Raw genomic sequence first — 19,078 nt, forward strand, 5'->3', positions numbered from 1 at the left:
ATATGGTAAGAGCCTTTGCTGTAGAATCTTGAGCATTACTTTACTTGCATGGGATATTAAGCCAATAGTTTGATAATCACTGCATTCCCTGGGATCCCCTTTCTTTGGAATTGGGATATATATTGAACGTTTCCAGTCTGTGGGCCATTGTTTAGTTTTCCATATTTCTTGACAAATTTTTGTCAAACTTTGGACTGATTCAGTCTCAGTAGCTTGTAGCAACTCTATTGGTATGCCATCTGTTCCTGGTGATTTGTTTCTTCCAAGTATTTTAAGAGCAGATTTCACCTCACATTCTAAAACTTCTGGTTCTTCATCGTATGGTTCCTCCGTGAATGAATCTGTCATCCTTGCATCTCTTTTATAGAGTTCTTCAGTGTATTGCTTCCATCTTCCTTTTATTTCATCTCGGTCAGTCAGTGTGTTCCCCTGTTGATTGTTCAACATCCCTACTCGTGGTTTAAATTTCCCTTTCATTTCACTAATCTTTTGGAATAGGGCTCTTGTTCTTCCCTTTTTGTTGTCCTCTTCTATTTCTATACAGTAACTATTGTAATAGTTCTCTTTGTCCCTACGTACTAGTCGCTGTATTGTTGCATTTAGGGTTCTGACCATGTTTCTATCTCCTTTTGCTTTCCTTCTCTCTTTAACCATTTTAAGAGTTTTTTCAGTCATCCATTGAGGTCTTTCTCTCTTTTTCACTAGAGGTATTATCTTTTTGCAATGTTCCCTGATAATGTCTCTGACTTCACTCCATAGTTCTGGTTCTCTGTCAACTAAGTTTAAAGCCTCAAAACTGTTCCTTATTTGATCATTATATTCTTCTGGGATGTTATTTAAATTGTATTTTGGCATTATGATTGCTTTGTTGGTCTTCTTTAGCTTTACTCTGATTTTCGATATGACCAGTTCATGATCTGTACCGCAGTCTGCAGAAAGTATGGAACTTCTCCATCTTCTGTTGCCAATTGTATAATCATTTTGATTCCTATATTGACCATCTGGTGATGTCCACGTGTACAGTCGTCTTTTTGGTTGCTCAAAAAATGTGTTGGCAAGAAACAAATTATTGGCTTCACAGAATTCAGTAAGTCTTTCTCCTGCTTCATTTCTGTCTCCTAAGCCCCATTTCCCCACAATGCCTAGTTCTTCTCTTTTCCCTACGTTTGCATTCCAGTCGCCCATAATTATCAGCGTATCTTGTTTTGGTGTGTGATCAATTTCCTCCTGTACTTCTGAGTAAAATCTCTCCAACAGCTGAACGTCAAGAAGACTAAAGTAATAACATAAGATTTATGTAAGTTTAAAGTTGACAATGAAGATATTGAACTTGTCAAGGATTATCAATACCTTGGCACAATCATTAACCAAATGGAGACAATAGTCAAGAAATCAGAAGAAGGTTAGGACTGAGGAGGGCAGCTATGTAATGTAAATGTACTGCCTTCAAGGTGATTCCGACTTATGGCGACCCTATGAATAGAGTTTTCATGAGGCTGAGAGGCAGTGACTGGCCCAAGGTCACCCAGTGAGCTTCATGGCTATGTGGGGATTCGAACCCTGGTCTCCCTGGTCATAGTCAAACAACTTAACCACTACACCACACCGGCTCGGGCAGCTTTGAGAGAACTAGAAAAGGTCTTCAAATGCAAAGATGTATCACTGAACACTAAAGTCAGGATAATTCAGACCATGGTATTCCCAATGTCTATGTATGGATGTGAAAGTTGGACAATGAAAAAAGTGGGTAAGAGAAAAATCAACTGATTTGAAATGTAGTGTTGGAAGAGAGCTTTGCGGATACCATGGACTGCAAAAAAGACAAATAACTGGGTTTTAGAACAAATTAAACCAGAACTATCGCTAGTAGCTAAAATGATGAAACTGAGGTTATCAAATACAAAAGTTTATTTGCAGTCAAAGACCCATAAAAATCGGCGGTTAATATACAATAGTTGGAAGTGTGGGAATAGGATTAAAACAAACTAATAAATAATACAGAGTTAATACAAAAATATAAAGGAATTTAAAGTAATTGTTACAAGAATAAATAAAATAGTTGTTCTCAAGTATCATCAAGGGATCTGATAATTAGAGTTTCAATGTTAATACAATCACTTTAAAAGGTTTGAACGTTTAAGCTGAGCTACATACAGATATTTAGCTACTGCTCTCGTATGTTGTTCGTTCAGACCGCTCAAGAGGCAAGTTATGAGTTCCTTAGAAGATTTACTTGGGTATTTTTCTATAATTGGAAAAATATAATTATGACGTTCCCGAGTATATAATGGACACTCCAACAAGGTATGAGAGAGTGTTTCCATTACCCCCTCATTACACAAACATAGCCGTTGATCATACGGAATTCGCTTATATCTACCATCCATTATTGAAGAACTTAAGCAGTTAAATCTAGCTTTTATGAACATATGACAATATTTAGGAATTAACTGATAATTAAGATAGCTCGGATACTTAAGGGGGGTCAAAGGATAAAGCATGGGACAAGGGTGAGCAAGTTTTAAAGGCTGCTGCTGTATCGGTTTGTCTGTCTATATCTTTTAGTCTGGAGCATATGGTATTTCTGGCAGTAGTTATGTCAAAAGAAGCTAGATATTGTGAGGAGAGACCTAAATGAGAAAGTTTATCAGAGTACGATGACATCCATCTGGAAGTAAACGTATCTCCCCAGATTTTAGCTAAGTATCCTGGGATTTGGTTGTATGCAAGTTTACACCAATAATTAAAGGCTAGTATCCAGGCCTTACAACCGATCGAAGTTAAGCAGAGTTCCAATCTCATCGCTGCACTCGGGACGCAATTTGGTAGTCCTAAAATTTGGCGCAGAAAGGTCGAAAGCACTGCTTCTAAAGATGGTTTAAAGGCAGCAATCCAAAGAGGGACCCCATATAACAATTGGGGAATAATCTTTGTGTTGAACACTTGTATAGCCGCCGGAATAAACTGTCCCCCTTTAGTGAAAAAGTATTGAATGATATTTTTTGTTGTGTTTCGGGCTGTCATCATTGCCCCACGTATATGCGTTTTCCAGGAGAGGTTTGACTGGAATGTAATGCCCAGATATTTGTAAGAGGGTACCTGGGCAATTCTTTGCCCATCTATTAACCAGTTGAAGAATTTTGGTGACTTGGAGAAGGCTACAATTTTAGTTTTACTATAGTTAATGGCTAGTTGTTTTTGTGCACAATATGCCATAAAAGCACGAAGCAAGCGTTTTAGGCCGATTCTGGACAAGGCTAGTAAGGCCGCATCATCGGCATAGAGCAATATTGGGCATCTATGCTCGTTAATCTTAGGACAATGGAAGGAAGGGGAAAGACAACTATTTCTCATATTGTTAAGGAAGAGGTTGAAAAGCAGGGGTGCTAAAACACAACCCTGCCTTACACCTTTCATAATAGGGATGGAATTAGACGACCCTCCTTCTATGCCACAGCGAATTCTGAGGGAGGTGTTTTTGTGAAGATTGTAAATAAGAAAGAGCAGTCTTTTCTCGATCGTTGTACTCGCTAATTTGTTCCATAGAATATTCCTAGGTATCGAGTCAAAGGCCGCTCTTAGATCCACAAACGCTGTGTATAAGCCACTGCCCACATGATTCCTGTACTTCTCCGCCAGATGGAATAATAGGGCGCAGTGAAACTGAGGTTATCATACTTTGGACACATCATGAGAAGACATGATTCACTAGAAAAGACAATACTGCTGGGAAAAGCAGAAGGGAGTAGAAGAAGGGGAAGACCAAACAAGAGATGGATTGATTCGATAAAGGAAGCCACAGACCTGAACTTACAAGATCTGAACAGGGTGGTTCATGACAGATGCTCTTGGAGGTAGCAGATTCATAGGGTTGCCATAAGTCGTAATCGACTCGAAGGCACATAACACACAACTTGCCCTCCTCCACCACCCTCATTCTGAGCTGCCCAAAGGTTCCTGCCTCTCCAAGGGCATCAGCCCTTCCTTCCTGGCTGCCCCCTTGCCTGGATTTCCCTCCCAGAATATGGGCTGCCCCCTCCTGATCTCACCCAGACTCCTCTTTTAGACTTATGTATTCTATGACGCCTTTGGCCCAGATCTCCTTGTAGTGCTATCTAGGCATGAGTTTAGTGGCACTTACTCCCAAACATCTGCATGCTTATTTTGGAGTAAATCTTATTAAACCCAGCAGGGCTTACTCCTAAATAAATATGTAGCAGGTGGTACTGTTAAGTCCTCATCCCAGCTTTAAATGTGTCCCTTTTAAAATATTGTCTTCTTGATGTGTTGTTGCCTTTTATCTTAGGAAAGCCATGTGGGTTGTTACCCTTGGTGACAGAACACTGGGCTCCTTCGGGGAGGAAGGGTGGGGCACAAGTTTAATAAATATAAATAAGAATTTCAAGGCTGGTTGCATTAATTCCACTCGCACGCCCCTATGTCTTCTGCACTGTTGGAACTGAGGCTGCTGCAGCCCTTTTGTTACAAAGCGCGGATGCATTAATAATACGCGTTAATAATAATTCCAGTTTATACTTCCTCCAAGCTTTTTCTTAAAAAAAGAGGCACACAAAACAAATATAACTAACGCCGCGCCCAGCAGCAATATATCCAGGGGCTCGAGTGAAGCATCTCTGAGTTACTCCAACTTCGACTCCGAGACACTCTCACGAAGAGCGAGGCCCGTGGGTTGGGTTGGTGGGAACTATCCTCCTAAGGGTTCGATCCTGTGCACGTTTTCTCAGAAGTATAGCCCATTGTGTTTAGGAGGATTAAGTAAACCCAGGTTCGATTCGCAACCGAAGTGACTCGCTTCCTCCAGTTGTCCCCCCCTCCCAGCACAACCTCCCCCTGCTTAAATCCTCTTGCTCAGCTACTAGTCCCCATTTGCAATACTGGCAAATCAATGTAAACCACGCAGCTAACTGGAGTTCAGCAGCTTCCCCCACCGGCATTTCCCCCTCTGAGGCTTCTCCAACTTTGAACTGCGCGAAACATTTTAAAAATAAAAATCTAAACAACATTACAACCTCTTCGAGGTCGGAGGATAGAAAAAGAGAGACGTGAACTCGATTCCCTTTTAAGGGCCGAGACGGCTCCATTTTGCTTTGTCCGGGGGACGCCATTGACGTCACCCAGCAGGGCACCGCCCGAGAACGAGGAACGCGCCGAGCGGAGCACCCCCCGCAGTACTCCAAAGTGGAGCCGCCCAAAGGAAAGGCCGGAAGCAGGAAGCGGAGGGGCGGCCGGCGGCCACGTGGGCGCTGGAGGAATGGAGCGGAGCGGCAGCGAGAGGGGCGCCCCGGAAGGTGACGACGGCCCTCCCTTTCCAATAAAGCTCTCGGGGGGGGGGCACACGCGTTTAGAAGAGGACTAGATACCTTGTGGGGGTGGAGGGGGAGAGGCTCAGCAATTACGCGCCCCGATGGCTAAGCAAAACCTCCATGTTCAAGGGCAGTCTACACCTGGGAGTGCCGGGGGGAGAGACAAAGAACAAGGAGACGCTTGATATTTGCCGAGGGCGCCTTTTGGGGGCCAGCCATGGCTCAGAGCGTGCGTGCTTCTGTCCCTGGCTTCTTCGGCCAAGGCTTCAGGTGGAGGGGCCTCCATTCGGGACATGGGAGAGCCACGGTCTCTCTCAGGGTGAAGGCAGCTCCTAAAGGCCTTGCGTGAAGGCTCATACAACCAGCCTGTAGGGTAGGCCAGTCTTCGTAGTGACCCTGCTGGGCTGTCCCCTTCTCTGCCCAAGGGATCCAAAAGAGGGAGGCGGGTAAGGACAACGCCAGGCTCGTGCTGGGATGACGTTGTTCTAAGTATGGGGTTTTAAGCGTAGCACTCTTTAATTTGATTTCTTACCTGCCCTGAATAGGGGGATTCCCAAAAATTTGCATTTCAGGTGTCAACGGTGGGGTAAAGAGGTGGGTCTTTAGCGTATGATGAAGGCTATACAGTGATGGCATCAGGTGCGCCTCTGTGGGGATGGAATTCGACAACTTAGGGGCTGCCACAGAGAAGGCCCTCTCTGGAACGCCACAATTCCTCAACTTCTGAGGGTGGTGGAACTACCACGAGGGCTTCCTTTACTGCAATGCACTCTACGTGGGGCTGCCTTTGAAGATGGTTTGGAAACTGCAGCTTGTGCAAAATGCAGCGGCCAGATTGTTAACACGGACCAGGCGGTCCGAACATATAACACCGGTTCTGGCCCGCTTGCATTGGCTGCCTATATGTTTCCGGGCTTGATTCAAGGTGCTGGTTTTAACCTATAAAGCCTTACACGGCCTGGGACCACGATACTTGATGGAACACCTCTCCCGATATGAACCTACCCGTACACTGCGCTCAACATCGAAGGCCCTTCTCCGGGTGCCCACTCAGAGGAAAGCCCGGAGGATGGTAACAAGAAAAAGGGCCTTCTCAGTGGTGGCCCCTGAATTGTGGAATAATCTCCCTGATGAAGTACGCCTGATGCCAACATTGTTGTCTTTTCGGCGCCAGGTTAAGACCTACCTCTTCTCCCAGGCATTTTAGCATTTTAGTATTGTAGTATTTAGCATTTTGTATTTTTAGTATTTTAGTTTAGTATAGGTTTTTTGGAAATTTAATGAGTTATGTTTTAAATTGATTAATGTGTGGTTTTTAAATTGTATGTTGATATTTTGATGTTGTGAACCGCCCAGAGAGCTTTGGCTATGGGGCGGTATAAAAATTCAATAAATAAATATATATAAATAAACACCTGAGAGGGTCTGTAGGGAAGGAGGCAGGCTTTCACAGTGTGTTGTGAATGGTTTGAGTTATTTTGGAGGCTCCAGCTAAAAAGCAGGATACAAATCGACTAAACAGATTGCCAAAGAAGGCGCTGAGGCAGGGAGAGGGTGGCTTTGTTTGGGGAGCAATCTAGGTCAGCCTCCCACCAATATGGTGCCTTGCAGACATTTTGCACAACTGCCTGGGGGCTGATGGGACTGCTAACCTGGCGATCTCCAGATAGTTTGGATTACAAGAGCATCTTAAGAGCCCTGAAGCTGGATCAGGCCAATGGCCCATCTAGTCCAGCATCCTGTTCTCACTGTGGCCAGCTGGATGCCTCTAGGAAGCCCAAGAGGGGGAGCAGAGGCTGACCTAGGGCACTTTGTGGCTCCCGTGAGATTTGATCTGGGAGCCTCCTAGCCAACCCTCTTTGCCACAGACAGTGACAGCGCTATTGGTCAGACACTGTGCGCAGCTGGTTGGGGACAGGCGAGTCACAAAGCTAGATTGGCTTGGTGGGAGTGGCAGCAATTGAAAGTAGATTTAACAAACTAAAGCAGCAATTAAAGTCATACTGCATGGTTCTTCTAATACTGATTTTTTTTTTTTTGCCTCAAGTTGGGTAGTGCTGCAATAAAAATGATTGGAGTAACACCTTTTGGGCAGGCATCTAGCAGTATTCCTGGAGACTTGCAAATGGAAAAGAGCCTCTGAGGTTCAGCTGACACTGGGGGTTATTTACTTCTGTGATCCGTCCCCGCAGGACCGTCGCGCTTTGAGTGCCCAGAGGACTTCGCTGTGACCCTGTTTGCTCCTGGGCCGCCCTTCTCCCCTGAGACACTGCAGAGCCCCTCAAAGCAGCTGTTGCTGATCAAAGCACCAATTAACTTCAGTCCGGAGAGGTAGGGGTGGATGCATGTGTAACCTGTTGAGGCCTTAGGTTAGCTTTCCCCACCCTTGTGCCCTCTGGATATTTTGGACTACAACTCCCATCAGTCCCAGCATCATATGGCCATGCTAGCTAACGGAGGTTATAGGTCCAAATACCTGGAGGGCACCAGGTTGTGGGGTGGCTCCCTTAAGTGGGGAGGTGGGGCTTCCTGACTTCTGTAGGAAATGGGGCAAAAGTCCCCTGATCATTCTTGCTCCCCTTGAATAAAGGGAGCGCACGGGGTCAGGTCTGGGCAAGGATGGTGGTTTCAAGAGGTGGGGAATGGAGAAGAGAGACTTTCAGCCGCAACCGTGTCATAAGCTGTGTGGAATATCATTGCTTCTGCGCATCCGCTTGGGGGTTCAGCTTTAGCTGGTACAAGCACCATCCCAGAAAAGATCCTTGCAGAGAGTTATTGTGCTGCATCTGTTCTGGTTCATGGATAACAGTGTGTGCCCTGATTCTCTCCTCCCCTGCCCAGTCTTGAAGGCCGTGTTGTGCCCTTCCTTGGCTTCCAGACGCTGAAGGTGCTGCAGCCAGATGGGACACAGAAGGTCTACGGCATCCAAACGACTCGTGGGGATTGGAACAGCAGTGCCCGCCTGCTTGTTCCTTCAGGCCACCAGAGCCACCTCATCGGTGCACCACTTTTCAGCGGCTGCGTGAGCTTCTGTGAAAGATATGGGGACCCTGGTGCCAGCCAGCCCCCATTCCCAGTGGTGACCAGGCCAGCCCCCCAGATCCCAGAGGGTCTTAAGCAGCGCTTTTTGCCCTTTGGGGGCCAGCCAAAGAGGCCTCCTCCTTTTCTGCAGGAAGCAACAGATGAGCCACCCCGGAAGAAGAAAAAGAAGCGAAAACTGGGGGTGGTGGACCCCGAGGGGTGGCCGCTGCTTTTGAAGCAGGAGCCTTGGGTGGGTGAAGGGCCAGAGGTGCGTGCAGAGGAACCTATGGAGGAAGTAACACGTCACAAGCAAAAGAAAGGGGCTGTGGGGGAGAGGGAAGGGCTGTGCAGGCTCAGTGCCATCAGACATCTGCATGAGCAGGATGCCCAGCCCCACAGCAGCTTGGGGGCCTCCTCTCAAGAAAGTCTCCTTCCTGGAGAGGCTGAGGAGTGGAAGCACTGGAGCAAGAAGAGGAAGAAGGAGAAGAGGAAGGAGGAGGTGGTGGCGCAGGGAGAGCTGCTGTCGCCGCCACCAGAGCCCCACTCCCTAGACCAGCTGCCTGAGCTGGAGTCCCACGGGGGAGAGAACAGCAGCTCCGGGGCAGCTGGGCTGGTTCAGCGCAAGCACAAGAAGAAAAGGAAGCATGATGTGGAGGCGTGGGTGGACCCTGGCTCCATCAAGGCAGAGGTTGGGCAGGAGCTGAGTGGTCCACTGAGCAGCCCTGAGGGCAGCCTGGCATTACCGAAAGAGGAGCCTACGGTGAGCCTTCCAAGCTGCAAGTCCAAGAAGAAGAGAAAGAAAAGGGGGGAGGGGGAGGTTGTATTGCCGCAGCCCATCTCCATGAAGCAGGAACTGGGGGGCTGGGGTGAGCTGGAGAGCTCCTCTGGGCAACACGGAGGGGGAGGAGGGCTGAGGGGGCCCTTGGAAGCTGGCGTGGAGTGGCCGGGCCAAAAGCATCACAAGAAGAAGAGGAAGAAGCACAAGAGGGGGGCGGCAGGGCAGGAGCTGGACTTCATCAAGGAGGAGCTGAGCAACTCCCAGGCATAAAGCCTTCCACTGGGGCCTCTTCGCAGGGAGGCAGGAACTCCCACCCTGTCCAAGAGCGCCCCCAACCTGTCCACAACAGCTTGCCTGGTTGCTCCAAGCGGCGGATGTGAGGTAGCCACCGCCTTGGTTGTAGGAAGAGGGGGCAGGCAGAGCTGTACAGCTCCTGTATCCTTACTCAGGTTCCGTCTGTGCCTCTGGATTAAATAAGGAACTGGGAATTGCTGATGTGGAAGCAGGAACCAGACTCCCTTTTTTGCTCCCTCGGCCCCAGAAGAGAAAGTGACTAACTACCCCATTGGTTTTGCCACTCAGTGGTGTTTTATTGTGAGTTTGGGGAAGAGAAATCTTGCTGACTGCTAGAAAAATAAAAGGCTTAAATGCCCTTTCTAGAAGGCTCTGCAGATGGGTAACTCATTCAGCGGGCAGGGGAGGGGGCAGTCAGCAGACTTGTACCCACAAAGACGTGCTGGTGTCCTTCACTCTTCTGGTCACAGAGGCCTCCGCTCACTTGGGACCCTTGAGAAACGGCTCATGTAGGACATCAAAGAGCCTCTTGGCCTGGGAGGAGAGGCACCAGTGAATATGGGAAACAGAAGGAGAGCAGCTATGGGGGTGCCCAACAGTTATCTGTGCAACCCCACCCCCGCAAGTAGTCCAAGCCCTCTTCGAGCCCAAACCTTTGAGGAAGGGCCATAGCTCAGTGGCAGAGCGTCTGCCTTGCATGTAGAACGTCCCCAGTACAGCCCCCAGCAGCCCCAGTAAGGCTGGGAGTGACGCCTCGCTTGAAAGCCTGGAGAGCCGTTCCTAGTCAGTGCAGACCAGTGGCTGGCAAACTCTTTTCCCCACAGACCACTGAACATTGTTAAAGATCTTGGCGAACCACTTAAATGATTTTTTTCTGCCCAATGTAGCATTTGCGGTGCCCCGTGCTAGATGGTGTATGACTTCTGAGTATTCTGTTGCTTTTATTTCTTACAATATTGTATTTTATTGTATTACAATTTGAATTATTAAATTTATATCTCACCCTTCCTCCTGGTAGGAGCCCAGGGGGGCAAACAGAAACTAAAAACACTCTAAAATATAAAAACAGCCTTTAAAATATATTAAAAGAAAACATCTTTAAAAAAAAAAAAGCTTTAAGAACATCTTAAAAAGCAATTCCGACGCAGAGTTGAATTTAAATTGTAATACAGTAAAATCAGTATGAATATTTAGTGTGCTAGATGGAGACCGACACTGGCCTGGCAGAAGGCAACTTCCTCTGTTTGCAAATGGCTCTCCTTTAGTGGCTGCTGCTACACCTCTACTTGGTCCCAATCTACGATGAGGCCTCCAGCATTCTCCCAGCCACCGCATGTGGAGTTCCCCACAATGAAATTCCTGGATCCTCCCTACTCAAAGCGGCCACCCTTGGCAGAACCACATTACTGTCAGGGTCCTAACTGCTGTGCTGCAGTTGCAATGCACATGGCAGTGGAGAAATGTTGCTTAAGTGGCAAATCCAGCCACCAGTTGACAAGTTTCTCACTTGTTCCCTTCAGTCATGAGGGCTTTAAGAGCAAGGCCTCAAAGCAGTTGCTGCAAGAGTGTTAAAGCACCCGAATATGAAGACGAGGAAGGCTTCTGCCTCCCGCAAGCTGATTAATCAAATGATCTGTGGGTTAGGTAGCACTACCTTTTGGGGCCCAATTCCTGGGCACAGGGATAGATCCTCCTTGGAAGCCTCAATGATGTCGGCTAGAGACTGCAAGGGAAGAGAGAGCCTTGAAAACGAAGCAGCTCCCCCAAAGCAGGACAGCATAGAATTTGGAAAGCACTCTATAGCCAGGGGTGGATGGAGAAGATGCCTTTTTCAGCCTGAAGGCGTCGCGGGCAGCGTGCTGGGTGGTGGGGCAAGAGGGTTTACTTTTGCACCGTTGGCTCGTTTCTACGCCCGCTCCTGCCTCCCTCCCCATCCAAAGAAGCAAGAGGCACAATCAGAATACAAGGACACGTTGCAGCCAAGCAAAAACACTCAGTGAGAGTGCAAAGCAGGAGCAATGGGACATGTTTTTAATTGTTTTTTCAAAAATGCGTTTTTAAATTTGTATATTTGTTTTTAATGTTTTTAATTGTTGTAAACCGCCCTGAGAGCTTTGGCTATGGGGTGGTATACAAATGTAATAAATAATAATATATAATAATAATGTGGCTTGGGAAGAGTCAGGGCCAGAAAGAGAGCCTTAGAGGGCCGCATTTAGTCCCCAAGGCCTGAGGCTCACCACTCCTATAGGAAGACCACGGAAGGCGCCAATGAAAGAGTATCCAACAGGGAGTAGGAGGATGGTACCCAGAACCTAATTTTAGCCCTGGAGACCAGTTCCAGACCTTGAAGAAATAGTATGGCACTTAACCTGCCATGCAAACACAAACGACCCCCCACCTCTTCAGGCAGAGGGCGCAACTTGGAGATCGGCTGTAAGACCTGAAAAAGGCACCTTAAAACCCTCACCCCACAAGCAAAGAAAAGCGACTCACTCCAAAGGTGGAGAGCAGGCTCAGGGTGTCTGTCTTGTTCACTGATTTTACGCTGGTCAGGCAGTCTGTCACCTGCAATGAGAGAACGATGGAAAGCACTACACCACCTGACCTTGCAAAGCTTGCGGTGAATGTTGGGATGCCAGGTTTTGCAGGGACTCTGGGTGGATTTTTTTCTTTTTGCACATTTCAGAGAGGAAGAAACACTTAAGTAGCGTTTCAGGTGCTTTTGGGATAAACAGGCGACAAAGCTTGTGCTTGATTTTAGATGGCAACGAATCAGAAGGTAAACTGATCTGCCTTAAATGCAGGGGGCAAAACCCTTAAGGGCACTATGTATCTCCTTAAAACTAGAAGATTAACTAACAGAATAGTATCATCTCATCCCTCTCCGGTCAGGGAGACTTTTGAGTGGTGGTGATGAGAAGGACTAGACGCTCGGCGACACTGCCAAGGGATGGGGGTTCTTACTCTTGATAAGTAGTCTTGGTCCACTTTCTCCTTCAGCAGGTCGGCCGGTTTCTGCTCATAGGCTTTATATGTTTCTAAGTAGCGGCCAGCTTCCTCTGGGCTAAAGAGAGGAAGGAGAAACTGAGCTCGGAAAGGCCCACGGCATAGGTTCAGGGACCCACCACTGAACAAAACATTTCCTGTGCTCTGAGCAGAACTTGCCAACACATTTCATGGTTGCTTTTTTAAAAAATCTGTTAACAATAACATCTAGAAAATATAGGGCATAGGTCATTAGGAAGCTGCAAGATTCATAAAGAAACTTTATGAAATAGTTGAAAAGGTGAGGATTCTGCATACATGCAATTCATGTTCCAATCCTGAAAAGGACATTTCTAGAGCCTCCCACACTATAAAACACTTGCTCACACGACCCCCATCTAGGGAGAACAGCCTGGTGGAATCTCGCAAGATGTGGGGGCAGTGAAATGTTTTTCAAAAGGGACCTTCATGTCCCCTCAGTCCTTGGAGCAGTGACCGCCTGCCCCCCACCCCACAGGAATCCATTCTCTGTCCCGTGAAGCTGCTCCTGACTCAAGCAGCCGAAAGAGCTTTGTGATGGGAAGCAGCAGTCTCAGCGCTGCATAAAGACCTCACTGAGCACAAAGACGACCTCACGAAAGAATGCAGGGACTGTGGAGTCAGACCATTGGGCCAGGTAGCTTGGCCTTGTGCAGCCTGCTTCCCACAATCCCCCTTTTGAACTGTGATCATATGCACACAAGCTGCACAGTTCCTCCGGATAAACTGCCAGCGCCAGACCACTGGGCCATTCAGGCCAGTGCAGCCTGCTTTGACCGGCAGTGACTGTTGGGCAGAGATCCGCCTTTCCCATCACTTGAAGCCTTTTTAGTAGAGACACTGAACCTGGGGCCTTCTGAATCCAAGGCGCACACACTGCCATTTAGTTCAGCTCCCAGAGTGTGTACTAAGGCCTCTATCCAAGGTGGGGTAAAATTCGTTAAGCTAGAAATTCTTCTCTACCCTACCATGTCAATCTTTGGTTCTCACCTCCAGGCCAGGATGAGGGTACAGTCAGCAAGGATGCAGATCTTTGCCAGCTCTTTCAGTGCCTGGTGTGGGTCTTTCTAAAGGAAACCAGGAAGCATTTGGCAAGATGAACCAACCAGTTCAGGAGGCGCAGAATGCGACAGAGAAGGTACGAGCAAGGGAGGGAGAAAGGAATCCCTGAAGAGCCTGGCTGCTGGGTCAGAGCTAAGCTTCTCCCACCCCACCCCGGGTCCAACATCCCTTTTACAAGAATGGCCCAGCAGGTCCACAAGCAGGACATGAAGAGAACCGCCCACAACTGGCGTCTGGGGAATTCCCAGCAGCCACTGAGAGGGCCACTGTGGCCCAGGGTTTGAAGCATGGCTCTGAGAACAGGGTCAAGGAAGTTGGTAGAGCTGGTAGTCCAAGCCAGGGGGAGAAGGAAAAGGCGGGGGTGAGGTTGTTCTGGCAGCCATGTGTCTCACCACATCAACCTGAAGCAGGAGCACTCGCAGCATGTACATCTTGCCCAGGCTGCGCAGCCGCTCATGGATGTAATTGGGGTTCAGGTTGTGGTACCGGAGGCTGTGGGTGGCAGAGAAAGACAGAAACCATTCAGAGCAAGTTTTATTTTGTCAAAAAGGGGTGACAGCCACGGGAGGAGAGGCTGCTGGGCCCTTTAAATGGTCTTGACCAAATCTCAAGGTGCAGATGATGAAATGTTACATTACTGCAGCAGCTGCTGCCGAATCAGGCAGAAATCAGTCTGGTCCAGAAAATGAACCTCACGAAGGGCCTAGCAATGGGAGGTTTGTGTCCTCTTAGTAGGAAACAAGAAAACATGCAAGCTGTGGACTATGGAGCTGGCAGAGGGAGGCCAAAGAGGCAGCTGGTCGAGCAGTTTGGAGTGTGTGTGTGTGTACATGGCAATACTCACCTCAGGAAAAGAGCACAGGTGCTTTGGCCCAGCACATAATCTGGGACAATCTCGCCAAACTCCCAAGGCACGTTGCGGACAAACTTCAAAATGGGGTTTCCCCTCTGAGGAAAGAAGCGAGTTGAAGTGGATGTGAATGGGCCTGAGGCTATAGAAGCTGCCAGGCAGCAAACACAGTGCAGAGCTGAGGGAGGGGGTTGGCATTCATAAGGAGACCCCTATAGCTATATTAGGCCAGTGGCCCATCTAGTCCAGCATCCTCTCCTCAGTGGCCAACCAGATGCCCCAACGGGAAGTCCAAAAGCAGGACCAGAGTGCAAGAGCATTCTCCCCTCTTGCAGTTTCCAGCAACTGTTATTCAGAAGCACCCTGCCTCTGACCGTGAAGGCAGAGCGTAGCCATCATGGCCAGCAGCCATAGATCGCTTTGTTCTCCACGAATTTCTTCCAAAGGCAACAGAAAGTGCATCATATACTGAGAAGCAAACTGCCACCAACTTAGTCAAGGGACTAGAAATCTAGTCTAAATGCACCCCCAGTGCCATAATATGAATCATGTAGGTTGCTTGATTTTTCTATTTCTGTAGAATTGGGAACTTTTTCTATCAGGGTGGAAAGAGAGTGAGTGTAAGTTAGGTGGGAGCTGGGGGGCCTGGAAAAAGGGGGCAAGAAGTGTTGCTTCCCCCTGCCAAGCTCTACGAAGGCCCTTGACAGCTTTAGCAGATTTTGCATGAATACTTGCAATGTTTTCCTCAACAGGTATGTATTGCCTTCAAGTCGATTCCGACTTATGGTGACCCTATAAATAGGGTTTTCATGAGGCTGAGAGGCAGCGACTGGCCCAAGGTCAGCCAGTGAGCTTCATGGCTATGTGGGGATTCGAACCCTGCTCTCCCAGGCCGTAGTCCAACACCTTAACCACTACACCGCAATGTTGAGCCCTTTATGTATTCAGATTGAAATGAGGGCTGCACTGCAGAATCAGTTGTGAATTCTCACCTGTGTGAGCTACTAATACAGAGTAGGTAGTCTCTGATCATGTGCAAAGTGCTTTCTCCTTACTATCAAGTCATCAGAGGGCTTCCAAGACAGAGGATGAAGGATTTACCAGCAAGCTGGAGCTACGAGACGGTTCCCTTTTTGAAATTAAGCAGGGCCATCCAATTGATAGTTTCTGGGTTTGGGTCTACTCTAGGAGGTCTGGAGTGGAACCCCTGCTCAGTCATGAAGTTCACACAGTAACCGCAGTCAGTTCTACTCATTTGGGATTTGAGAATGGAGTTTTCGCCCTGCACTGTGATAGAAATAAACCACAGCGTGGCCTATCAATCTACAGCAGCCTTTGGATGTCTTGTAATATCAGCAGAATTGTCCAAAGGGGGAGGGCAAAGAGGAAGAGTTCCCTGCCACTCTGCCCTGTCTCCTCTCTCACCTGACGGGGGCTGACAATGATGCTGTTGTGCTTGGCTCCTGGTTTTGGCGCTGGGTTTAAGGGGGAGGCTTTCTCTTCCGTTGCACTTTGCACGATAGTGATGCTCATGTCAGGTGGAGGGGGTGCCCTCGAGAGAGTGGCTGCTGCTGTGGTAACAGATGCTCCTTGCTTCACCTGAGGCACTGAGGAGGTAACTGCTTGTCCAACAATGTAGTCCGCATAGGATGCACTCCCTGACACAGCTGGGGCCTCAGAAGCTGGTGAGGCTCTTGCTCCAGAACAGCCAGGTTTGAAGAGCAATTTTACCTGCAAATGGGGGAAGGGAGAAGGTCAGGTGAGTGAGATGTCAATTCAGGCTCTGTCTGGAAAGGAAAACTGGTGGTTTCTGTGACAGAGAGCTGTTGGGGGAGGTGTCTGTGAGCATCTGGGTGCAAATTCACCCAGATGTCTAGAAAGATTTCAGGGGGAAAGTGTCCCTAAACAGAGATCTTCACAATCTGATCCCAAACCTCCTATTGTACCGGGGCAGTATCTTCATCCTGGGTCTTCACAGTGAATTTCTTCCTTCCTTCTGAGACCTTCTCAGCTGTTGGGGGCTCCATTTCTCCAGTTCCTGGTAAGAGTCATCAATGTACATATCAGAGGCTTGCTCAGTCTCTACCCACTGCTGCACGATGGCAGCTTGTAAACCTATGGCAATGCCCCTGGTTTGCAAGACAGGCAGGCTCTGAGTGTAGCCAATGTAGTCCTCTGCAAAGGGACTTGCTTTTATTTTTTGTTTTATTTATTTAACAAAATGTATATACCACTTGATTGTAAAAAACCTCTACGCAGTTTACAAGTGATATTAAAATTACCTTTATTTCTTGATGTGCACCAGCTTCTTACCAGGAGCAGTGCCAACCACATGTATTTCATGGGCACACTGTAGGTCAACTTACCTGGGAAATAGGCCTTTAGGCTTGGGGCAGGCAAGGAAATAACATAAATCAATAGTTCATATATTCTTCATAGGTCTACAAAAATGTGAACATTTATGATACCTAAATGCTCTCTCTTTTCCAGACTTTTTGTTTGTTTAGCTAAAATTGCTGAAACACTTTCAGTTCATACCGCTGACCTGTTTGGGCAGTGCTAATTTATTCAGGTTGTCAGCTACCACGTTACGAGGCCCTGTGTTTTCCCACCAGTTAAATGGGAGCGATGGGCCCCAGGGCACGGCCTGAGGGCACATTTTCCCATCTTGCTGAAGTTCAGCAGGTGTGGGTCTGATCAGTGGTGGAGGAGACACTGCCTGGGAAGTGCATATACATCCTTGAATTTCACAGTGCAAGGGAGGCGGGTATGAATGTACTAAATAAATAATAGTGTCTGATGCCATAGTATGATGGCAGGGAAGTTTGAGGGATAAGCCCCACAAGGAATGGCTTGCTGTGATGTCACAGAAAGTTCATAATCATTCCAACTGCTCAAAGGGGAAGTTGTTAACAACAGATGATGGACTGTGAAGCTTCTGCCAGGGAAAAGAGGCTAGTTAAGACCAGAAAAAACTCACAGGGCCTGGCAATGGAGTTGTGCAAGTAGGAAACCAAAGGGCAAACAGGAGAGTACTTAAGGTTATGAACTAGGGAAGAGGGGCACCTAGCCATGGAGACGGATTTCACAAGTTTATTTCAGCTGAAACAAAATATTTGTCCAAGTGTATTTAATGTAATGTAGAATAACAGCAGAAAACTTTGGGTGCTGGCCGAGGCTGTGTAAGACTGACTAGTACTGTAGTGTGTGTGTGTGTGTTGGGTTAGCTCTGCAGACCACTTTGACAGGTGGGTGGAGCTGCCCACAGGTCAATCACCTGATGTCATATGGTGTCAGAAGATTCAGAGGGAACAAGTTCAAAATATCTGTTTGTTTCGGGGGGGGTGTCATCTGTTTTTGATTTGGGATCCCTTGCCAGCCCCCTTGTCCCAGTGCCATGGGCTCACAACTGTAAGCTCTTTGGAGACAGAGACCTTTCAGTTTGCTGATTAACTCATCATTATTACTATTATTAAGATCCTCCATGGTGCAGAGTGGTAAGCGGCAGTAACGCAGCTGAAGCTCTGCTCACAGCCAGAGTTCAATTCCAACGGAAGGAGGAAGTCGAATCTCCGGTAAAAGGGGTCGAGGTCCACTCAGCCCTCCATCCATCCGTGGTCAGTAAAATGAGTACCCGGCATATGCTGGGGGGTAAAGAAAGGCCGGGGAAGGAACTGGCAATCCCACCCCATATATACGGCCTGCCAAGTAAACGTTGCAAGACGGCACCCTAAGAGTCGGAAACGACTCGCACTACAAGTGTGGGGAGCGGGACACCTTTACCTTTATTACTATTGGAGGAGGGTCGGGGTCATGACCTCCACATGTAGAAAACAATGACCCTGGCCCTCCTCTAGCTGTCAGAATCTCCATAGCAATGGAGGGGGAAATATCTGCCTCTTCCTCCTCGGACCGACACAATTCTGCGACTTGATTGGTTGCTACGCAGCCAATAGCGAGAGCTCACCTGCTCCTGCGCATCAGCACCGACGCCTGGCGCAGGCTCGTTCTCCCCCAGGAGGCCTCTCTGGCTCCGGGAACAATAGATATTGCTAAACGAAGCGCAGAGCGGCCACTCGATTCTTCTTCAGCGGCCAGTTTATTAACCCGAGTAACGGAGAGGGCTCGGAGGGGGCAGCCAGAGCGGGAATGTCGGGCCGCTCCTTCGGGGCTCCACGGTTGCCGCGAGGCTTGAAGGAACCCGGATGTGCCCACGCGCATAAGAGCGCTCTAGCCCTCATGACTCTATGGACATGCCTCTTCCTCCCCCCCCCTCCCCGAACTTTTATCCCTGTGGCGAAGGGAAAGACGAATCCGGCTGTAGAATGATAAAGTATTTTTGTTCAAAACTCTGCCTCGAATATAAAGCTTTAAAACATTCCCCTCCCCCAATAGGCGACAGAATAGCAAAGACATAGCTTACCCACTTCCGGTTTCTATTTGGGCGCCGCCATAGGTAGGGCAAAAGAATGATGAAGAACCGGAAGACACTTTAGCGCCTGAACTCTATGGCCTTGCTCCTTTTTGCGTGGATTGCTCCGCTGCACGGTCAATGGGAAGCCGGAAGTGTTTTCATAAAGTAACCGGGGCTGTAACCCTTAGGCAAAATCTGAAAAACGGAGCGCGCCCCCTGCTGCAGGGGAGGATGAGGTGCGAGTCACAGACACTTTGACCTTTCAGAAGTACCTTTGAGGACCACAGTAGGGTTTCCAAGGCGGTCAG

At 48.2% G+C, this 19,078-nt stretch overlaps 2 protein-coding genes across 5 annotated transcripts; one reads left to right on the top strand and one right to left on the bottom strand.

The window, feature by feature from the left end:
• Positions 1-5,067: 5,067 nt before the first annotated feature.
• On the top strand, positions 5,068-9,785 carry POLR1G (RNA polymerase I subunit G). Its single transcript, XM_061597242.1, has 3 exons — positions 5,068-5,309; positions 7,517-7,655; positions 8,166-9,785. Exons 1-3 carry the CDS (start codon positions 5,273-5,275, stop codon positions 9,391-9,393), a joined length of 1,404 nt encoding a protein of 467 aa, XP_061453226.1. The 5' UTR covers positions 5,068-5,272; the 3' UTR covers positions 9,394-9,785.
• ERCC1 (ERCC excision repair 1, endonuclease non-catalytic subunit) lies at positions 9,689-18,877 on the bottom strand. 4 transcript variants are annotated; one of them, XM_061597244.1, is made up of 10 exons: positions 18,780-18,877; positions 16,303-16,394; positions 15,782-16,087; positions 14,351-14,454; positions 13,899-13,998; positions 13,435-13,511; positions 12,385-12,484; positions 11,914-11,985; positions 11,072-11,140; positions 9,689-9,951 (listed from the first exon to the last, which is right to left on the bottom strand). In XM_061597244.1, the coding sequence occupies exons 2-10, from the start codon at positions 16,381-16,383 to the stop codon at positions 9,898-9,900; spliced, it is 963 nt and encodes a 320-aa protein (XP_061453228.1). In that variant the 5' UTR covers positions 16,384-16,394; positions 18,780-18,877; the 3' UTR covers positions 9,689-9,897. The 4 variants fall into 4 exon arrangements, with proteins under 4 accessions (XP_061453228.1, XP_061453227.1, XP_061453229.1 ...); XM_061597243.1 differs by lacking the exon at positions 18,780-18,877 and adding an exon at positions 18,324-18,573; XM_061597245.1 differs by lacking the exon at positions 18,780-18,877 and adding an exon at positions 18,140-18,223.
• Positions 18,878-19,078: the final 201 nt, after the last annotated feature.

This window comes from Rhineura floridana, chromosome 15, assembly GCF_030035675.1.
Source record: "Rhineura floridana isolate rRhiFlo1 chromosome 15, rRhiFlo1.hap2, whole genome shotgun sequence".
Lineage (NCBI taxonomy): Eukaryota > Metazoa > Chordata > Lepidosauria > Squamata > Rhineuridae > Rhineura > Rhineura floridana.

Coding starts and splice junctions, on each gene's coding strand:
- POLR1G (XM_061597242.1), top strand. CDS start 5,273: ATGGAGCGGAGCGGCAGCGAGAGGGGCGCCCCGGAAG. Junction 5,310..7,516: donor CGAGAGGGGCGCCCCGGAAG/GTGACGACGGCC, acceptor CCGTCCCCGCAG/GACCGTCGCGCTTTGAGTGC. Junction 7,656..8,165: donor ATTAACTTCAGTCCGGAGAG/GTAGGGGTGGAT, acceptor TCCCCTGCCCAG/TCTTGAAGGCCGTGTTGTGC.
- ERCC1 (XM_061597244.1), bottom strand. CDS start 16,383: ATGGAGCCCCCAACAGCTGAGAAGGTCTCAGAAGGAAGGAAGAAATTC. Junction 13,999..14,350: donor ACCTGTGCTCTTTTCCTGAG/GTGAGTATTGCC, acceptor TGCCACCCACAG/CCTCCGGTACCACAACCTGA. Junction 12,485..13,434: donor ACCCTCATCCTGGCCTGGAG/GTGAGAACCAAA, acceptor TCCTCTCTTTAG/CCCAGAGGAAGCTGGCCGCT.